Raw genomic sequence first — 8,818 nt, forward strand, 5'->3', positions numbered from 1 at the left:
AATGTCTGGCAAAATTTCTCCTTTGCCTAATTGTAAATAGTGACATAAGTAGCAGATAGACAATACTTCCTTAACGTTTAAGGTTTCTGCGTATAGTATTTCACCCATGTAATACCAGATAAGTACACCTTATTTTCAGGATAGTCAAAGCAAATATAACAGGAAACAGGTCTCTTTGAAGAGCAACAACTAACCAAATTCATTGCTGAGGAATATTTAATTAGTATTCATTTTGAAAGATCTGAACAACAAATGTTATCTGTCTACTTCTTCACAGAGCACCTGCTGGCCAAAGAGTCACAAAATTTGTCATACTGCTTTTGATTTCAGAAGGAATGAAGCAATTACCTAAATATACCATTATGTATATATACTCATTTCCCTTATATAGCCATCAAGTAGAAATTGTAAACTCAGTATCCAATATTTCCAAGCCATACAGATACAGATAATTCACATAGTGCTCCATGCCATCAGTTGGTGACTTCTTCCTGTCAACACTTTCTTACTTCAGCAACATTCATACCAAAGTGACCACAAAAAAGATGAAATGACTTCTAAAGCTCTAGCAATTTATTATTATTATTATTATTTTGTTTGTTTGTTTGTTTTAAGGTAAACCTGGCTTACTAACAATCATTAAGAATTTACCCAGCGACAAGATGATGCATTGCTTGGAACAGATACCTATTTTAATATACACCCATCATAATTCTTTGTTTCAAATGTATCAAAGCAGTTAAGTTCAGAGTTTCTACCTGCAATTATTTGAGTACACCAACTGAAGCACCAATAGAAAATTAGAGACTAACATATGCAGTGATCTTAGTAGCATATATAAAATACAAGACTGAATTTACTTTCTGTGTATGTGTATATATAGACACACACGCACACACACAGTAGACTAAGTAGATTTAAGCAGTGTAAGAAATAGATATACCTTACAGTAAATTGTTAAACAGAGCTGTCAGTCTGATATCCTGAAATGCTGACATCCTACAGCATTCATTTAATATCCCTCATTTTATAGGTGACAAAACCCTGTATAAGCCTAAGAACTTTATCTAGGCTACGAAGCAGTGGTTGAGTCTGAAGCAATATGCTCACTTTCCTGTTTTCCCTATGTTTTGCTTGTTTGTTTTCTATGAAACTCAATACAAGAACCTGAGGATTACGAAACCCATCAAATCTATTTTAAAGCCTGAATATCACAGATCACATCTGGCAGCTTTGTCAAGCAGAAACAGTGGCTAAATTAACCAAATCAATTAACTGCTGTTAACCAATTAACTTACTTATTCCACTCTAATGATGTCAGGTACTGAAATTTGAATCCTTCCTTTAAAATACCCAAAATATGTGTCTGGCAATCAGACTTCAGAGTAACAACAAACAGAAAATTGCTTTTAGTTCTTGCTGTAAAGAATTAATTGAGAGAGTAAATACAATGGTAGATTTGAATTAAAAACAGCCAGAAATCAGAACAATTTTACACCTTGGGTAGTACAATGGCATCTGAGTAAATAGGCCTGTCACACAGTATGAGAAATAAATAAGCGTGAGATGAGACTTCAGAACTTTTGGCAAGGTATATGTTACAGAAATTTCCTCATGCGCTTTTCTTGTTATGAAGTCAGAGAAGTCTTTGCTTTGTTTTAAAGGGTTTTTCTGAGTGTAACTTGGTAGGTAACGCTAACGCTGCAGCAGTAATAGTATGGTGGGGCAGGAGATTCAGGTTAGATTGCACAAGCACTATCTCTGCAAAAGTCATCGCATTTAACATGTCGTGTATTTGCAGAGAAAGCTGATATTCTGTCCCATTTGTAGCTCTTTGAATCACAAGCAGTTCAACTACTAGGGAAACTTTGTGAAATCTTCCAACTAAGCTTAGTTCCATAACAACCAATATGCTACAGGTCCTCTACTGCTCTGCAGACCAAGGACAGGAAAGCGGATGCTGGGACATACACCTCCACCCCACACAATAAACATAACAAGAAAACAAACATAGTACAGTCCAGCAAAGACTAATTACTTTGTATGGTTTTTATCACTCCATCTTTAACATAGAAATACACAAGCACATACTTGCAACATGGTACTCTTTCTAATAGCATGCTAGAATTTATAGCTGCTACACATGGACCAGCTGACTGAAGAAGTTGGCTCATCCCTGTACTGCACACTGTTGTAGTTTGCAGATATAGCATGTGGTATTCTTAAACATTGTAGTATTGGCTAAGTTCTGCTTTGGTGAAAGACTTAACAGTCTTTTGGGCATGAGAAGTACAATAATTCTAAAGGAAGTCAAAAGTATTATTGCATTCCACTATGCGTTACGCAACCCTAAGTTAGCTGACATGCCAACAGCTATTTGCCATAGCAGGATTGATGACGTGAAATGGTGTTTACATTAAAAGTATGCTTATGGACCACTAAATCAGTTTTATGTGTGCCTAATGCTACCAGGAGTTGAGAGCATTTGTACTTCTCACAGGGATTGCTTCAACCCACACTGCAAAGCCCATCACATTTTTCTGTTAAACTTAGTAGTGCTGTCACACTCGATCTGTTTTTATAAAATACTTGACCTGGGTTTATTTATCCACCTGAAACTCTCTATCCTTGTGCTGCCCCTCATCATCAATGATCCTAAATCTACTTCTCTTCAGCTGAGCAGAATTTCTCTGTAACTAGTTACAGCCTACAGAATCGTTTTTTTTTTTTTTTTTTATGTATCCTAAAAGACATTATTCTTATCTACCAAATATTTGGCTTGGGAAGTAGAGTTCATAGCTAGGATGGGAAATGGGAGCTAGACAGGCAGACAACCTCCATGCTTGATTACTCTGAGATTTAGCATCACAAGGGAGGATTTTGCTGAGCAATAAATATGACTGTGAAGAGTTTTATGCAAGTTTCACTAACTAGTTACAAATAATTAATTAAAGGAATACCTTTATGTCTGTTTCATTCTGGGTGTTCAAACACAATGCTGACAGGTTGCTGAAGCCGCTCAGTAATACTGCAATTCAGAGGCCAAACCAGTCAGAGTAGCAAGATGTAGTATTAGCTTTCGCTGAGTGTTGCTTGCATACTTGCTTTCAGCGGAGTTGCTCTATCATGTGCTTCAATGAATTATACAGCTCATTAATTAGCTAATATACCTTGCAATATATAGTGGGTGCGCTGTCATTACCCTACAAATAATAGAGCAATACCACTATAGCAGGCTTGCATTAGCCATGCGAAGGGGGGGAAAAACAAAGATAGTCTAATTAGAGGTAGTTTTACATATTACATAAACCTTTCTCAGTATACTTCAGAAGAATTATTTATACATTTAACTGGAAGGAACTAAAGCTGCATAGTCTGCAAGCTCTTAGAGGGATTGAGCCATAGTTCTGCAAAGACCTCACATCTCTTACAAGCTGAATTGTTCTATTTCTAAAGGGACTTAAGCCTTTATGTTTCTCTCATCTCATCTTACAGAAGAGCATCTCTGCTCTCTAGAACATTCAGCTCACACATATTAACCACCGCTTAATTTTGGTGTCTCTTTATGTTCCATGCTGGAGGCTTCAACATTCTCAGCACAGTGATTTTCAGTAGCCACTGCAAAGCACTTTGCAGCTCATCAAAAACAGCTGCCTCTACCTTTCTCTGTCTGAAGTCACTAGTTTCTATTGAAAAGAAGCTGCTGAAGAGATGGATGCCACATATTAAGGCCAGATGTGAGCATTCTAACTAGTTTCACTCATGGGCTTAAAAGCTATTCTCAGGATGGATACCACAGAATTCATTTCACAGCATTGGACAGAGAGGAGAGAAGGTCTACCAGCAAACACATTTGTGTTTAGCTGTCACGCTTTAGGTGAAATTGAGAAACTGAATACTGTTCTTTCACTTATGCTTGTGAATGTGAATCAATGTCTTGGGAATGACAGGCAAAGTCTAGGAGTACCATACCTACATTCATATCACAGATCCAAAAAGCGGGCAAGGAAAGGACCCAAACTCCCATAGGTGGTTAGTTTTCTGACAAGACATTCCATACCTTTTTTCAAAAGCTAAGCTGAGGATGCCTTAGACACCATGACCGAGAAAATGACTAATTGATAAGTGTAAATGTTTGGCACAGATACAGAACTAGTTAACTTTAATGATAGAAACACAAGCACCTCCAGCATCAGCTAGAAGCTCAAGGAAGTTGATCTAAATTTGGGGTTTAGGCAGAAACACTCGAGCTAAGTTGTGATCTCCAATTCCACATTTGTGGTCTGCCCAAGTGCCATGGAACATTGACTATGCAGGGAGAAAATTATGATCAACAGTTTTCATTAAAATTGAGACTGTACACTTTCCTAAAATTAAAATACAGAAAAATCTTCAGCAGTTTATTTTTGACAGTAAGAAAATATTCATTATGTTGGAGTTTTACTTCTGTAGGACCTCATTCAAATCTCCTTGAATTCAACTGAAAAATTCACCAACTTCAGTGAACTTTAGAAGGCCAAAAAGTCACTTGAGTAGAGGTAGAGTGAACAAAGAATGTATAAGAAGCTTTAACTGATTTCCTATTATAGTTAGTCCAAAAATATTTGTCTATTTCAAACAATTATAGTGCTTATGGATGTCTTAGAGCTTATGCTGCCACCATACACCCACATTTAACTACCATTATTAGTGTGGGCATCAATAAATTCTTATAGAGAAGTGGGAAAATACAGTTCACTCAGCATTTCATTACAGAGATCCTGATTTACAGAGTGCTGCAGTATGCTTGTCAGTTTAAATTGGATTCTGCACCTAGGCCTACCAGGGAGAATCTATGGGAGCCTCATGTTTTGAATGTCACAGATTATTCCTGATATGGTCTCTCTTACTCCAAGCCATATTTAGATCTTAGAGATTTCAAACCTGTTTCTACCTCATTAACCAGTCCTCAAAATGTACTACTGATACAATGGGAGGAGAAGATATTCCTCAGGTCACCTGTCTGAATGGAGCACCTGTACTGAGTGGAATGACCTGCCTTCTCTGAAGACCAAATTCTGCATTTCTATTGGATATAGCAAATATCTCTGTGATTAGAAGAGAAATCTCTCACGCTTATGACTTTCTTTAACACAGACCTGACACAAACTGTTCAGCTTTTGTGGGTTTTCATTTTTTCTTTTTTTAAATCACAATCATACAGTTTCCTCTACTTACGAGTAAGCAATTAAATACTGAGGTGTTCTTTCTATACTTCAGTTGTACTAATGCAGTTGTACTGACTGACTGACCCTCCATTCTTTGATTTGCAGATTAAGCCGGTAATTCTCTATTCTGCAAGTCCAGGATCCTCTAGAGACAGAGCATTTCAGACTACTGTGCAAATTATTCTACTGTTTATCTTGGAAGAAACTTCCCAGACAATAATGTGTACAAATTACCATTATTAGATAGGATGGAGTATGAAAGAACCAATAATTAAAAAAAAACTAAAAAGGGCTAAAAGGAAAAAATGTAGAAAAATGATTTAATTGTTCTTTATGTCTATTGGTAACTGTGTGATAACCTCAGTTATTTAAGATTATTTCCATTCCAAGTAGCAGCTAGAGAGGGGCTTTTAGCATGGCAGTATCATTCATGATGAACGAATGAAAAGTAGATATCGATGACTAATGACAAAAGATTATAAGAGACCATTAATTTCAGTATTCAAACTTTTTTTTTTTTTTGCACTTTATATATGGGACACCCCCAGCCAAGACATTATTCCTTTTTTTGCCTTTTTTTCCATGTTTCAGTGGTGCAGCATAGCCACTAAGCTAGGCAAGTAAAGCAAACAGGAAAGCTTTTGGCCTAATGTTAATGAGCATGGCCAGAAATGCAGCTTAATTCTAGAAATTCCATTTGCTGAAATGCTAACCAAGCAATTGCAACCATTCTAAACTGCCTCAGAGATTAAACCAGCCTGTGACAAAAGGAACATTCACAGCAGACCCAACCCACTGCCTATCTTGCCCCCAGTTTTTCCACAGAAGCAGTCGAAGTAGCATTCAGTAGATGAACACTGGAATGCTAATTCATACTGTCATGCAGTAGCAATGTGATCACAGTGTTTAACCCAAACTTCTTTTTTCCCCCCACACTTACAGGGAGGCCCAATCCAGAACCGAAAATCCAAGCGTTGCCTGGAACTGCAGGAAAACAATGAAAATGAATTTGGATTTCAACTCGTCCTCCAGAAATGCACTGGACAACGCTGGTCTATAACAAATGTCTTGAAAAGCTTGTCATCATAACAGACTGCATTTTTTTACCCATTCCTTTTGCTACTGTGTAGCAAATACTGAATTGTTGCCTGCTGTACTGCGTTTCTTTCCTCCCTGTTCCTTCTCTCCTTTCTGTCCCTTTGATTTTATTCTGTGAGTGTGTGGAAATTGGGTTTGTGAGCCGGAAACAGACATTTTATTTTACAATTATGTTTCCATTGCATTTATAGAGGTGTTGAATGATAGGTGATGGGTAGGCTATCCTAAAGTATTTTACATCTGTAAATAGAAAACAAATGGAGAATATTTATAACTCAAGCTTTTATTGAATAAAAAAACCCCAAATACTATTTATTACTCTCTAGCTGTCTCCAGGGTAATCAGCTTAGATATTAAGTGGTGCTCTCACTGTTTTCATTAACTAAAGTCACATCCTGACAAGTAGCTGCCAAGTATCAGTGTTTACCAAGCCCTACCTTAGCCAAAATTCAAAGGAGTAAATCATGGCAAGTAAATGGTGGCTGTGCATCTCTGCATGTGTCATGCTCAGGGATTCAGAGACAATGCTAGTTCTGTGGCCATTAACAATATAACTCCCTTACCATCACTTCCCCAGTCAGGAAAATGAAGATACAGGAGAAACTAAAAACAGCATAGAAGGCAGTCACAAGGAGGGGGTCACATTTTCTTTTCCATGATCCAAATGAAAAAAACACACAAAAGGTACACTGGTTCTTCAGCAAGCTGGACTGAAGTACAATTCTATAGCTTCCGCAGCTTCAGCACGGACCTGCCTTCAACCAGAAAAGAGAACAGAGCCAGAGCTATGAAAAATTCCAATTGGGGCAAGTTGTTCCCTGGAGGTACATGCACCTTTTATCACAGAGGAAATAATGTTGATTCCCAACACAGATATGTAGATATCTATTGGTAATAGATAGCTATGCTATAAACATTTAGTTTTTGCATCATTTATGTTTTCTTAAAACATAAGGACCAACTAAGCCAATGCTTAACATATACAGCCTGTACCAGATATTGTCTGCCTGTGCAAGTAACTAAACAGCCAGTGCTTCAGACTCACCAGGCTAGCACTCAAGGCAGGAATTGGCTTTCGGCTATCTGAAAAAGTTCTATAGTGCTGTTCCCCAGCAGAGTGCTCCTGCTACTCCTGCCGCCTCTGATAAACAAGCAGTAATAACATTATTCCTGGTGTCTTGAGATGAAGACCTTAGACACAGAAGCTCTGCTGTGAGCTGCAGCCCCTTGTGGGGAATGCCTAAGCAGCTCACCTAGCGGCAGCAGCATCTGTTCGTGTCACAGTTCCCACAGAAATAGGCCACCAAGCACACACACACACACGAGCTGTGTCCATGGCAAATCTTTCCAAGGCAAGCAGAGTAAAGCATGGAGAGCAATTCCTGTCCTGGTATCAACCTTGTCTCCATCATAGGTAAGAAGAAAGCAATATTAAGGTAGCTTCTTAAAACCAGGAGAAGTTTAGACTGAAGTATAACAGCTAAGTCTTCCAATACCATTCCTAGTTCTGTCCATGATAACATTTTTAGTACAAAAATATTTACCTTTCGGCAGAATCTAGGTCAACACTAAGATTTCAAAGGTGGTTTCAATGCATGGTTGTGTTGCTGCACCTCAGCTAAGACTGGGATGACAGGCTAAACTACAGTACTAGAATTACGGACCTCTATATATAAAAAACTCCCTCTTTTATCCTCTGTTTTTTAATCTGTTGTTTGTTGCCTGAAGTAAGGAGCATAACCTCTTTTATAACAGGTTTTCTGTTTTAGTTTGGTTTTTTATTAAGTTGGGTGTTGCACGCTGGCTTTACATTCACAATCAGCTAGCAGTCTTGTTTGTAATGAGTGGTTATTGTCATGTTGCGTGTTAATTATGAATGTTCAACATGCTGCTATATATAGTTAGCCTCAGAGAAAATGCATAGCCAACAGTGCAAAAGCAATTACAGTCAATGAAGACCAACTTTATAACCTGCACTCCAACCAACTTAGAGGCCCCTTAGGCTGGTTTGGGTACAAACTCGCACTAAGAGAACAACAGTAACTGGAGTGTCAGGGTACCAGAGCTGGAAAAGATGAAGTACCTTATGTTTCACCCTGAGGAGAAAACAGGAGGTTTTCCACGAGGAGGTATTTGTTGCACATGTGAACCAATCCTCTTGCACACTGGAACATGTGCAGGGTCATGATTGGAGGGGGCTCAGTACCTGGCATATACAACCTTTTTAATCATTCTCAAGTTTAGCTACTGACCAACTTGACAATTATCTCCCGAAGACCAGATCAACGAGGAGCAAACTGCATTATCACAGAGGAAAAGCACAGGATTCATACAGCGTAGAGTAACATAAACTTACTCTCATTTCAGCAAAGATGCCAAGAATTAAGTGATGCAGCCATATGGTCTCAAAAGTTATTTTCTTTTACACATCTCTTCTCTTGGAAGAGAAAAAAAACAGCACTGTCAAACAAGTTAAGTGAAGAACAGAGCTATCTTTTGCTCCACCTGGCACT

General features: G+C 38.2%; 1 protein-coding gene across 2 annotated transcripts in view; it reads left to right on the forward strand.

Annotated features, from left to right (window-relative positions):
- GALNT18 (polypeptide N-acetylgalactosaminyltransferase 18) overlaps positions 1-6,610 on the forward strand; it is a 210,502-nt gene extending 203,892 nt beyond the window's left edge. For both annotated transcript variants that reach the window (XM_052693155.1, XM_052693154.1), the window contains one exon: positions 6,150-6,610. In XM_052693155.1, coding sequence (XP_052549115.1) covers positions 6,150-6,296 — 147 coding nt within the window. In that variant the 3' untranslated portion in view covers positions 6,297-6,610. The remainder of the gene's footprint in view (positions 1-6,149) is intronic.
- Positions 6,611-8,818: the final 2,208 nt, after the last annotated feature.

Source organism: Tympanuchus pallidicinctus, unplaced genomic scaffold (assembly GCF_026119805.1).
Source record: "Tympanuchus pallidicinctus isolate F22 unplaced genomic scaffold, pur_lepc_1.0 scaffold3, whole genome shotgun sequence".
Lineage (NCBI taxonomy): Eukaryota > Metazoa > Chordata > Aves > Galliformes > Phasianidae > Tympanuchus > Tympanuchus pallidicinctus.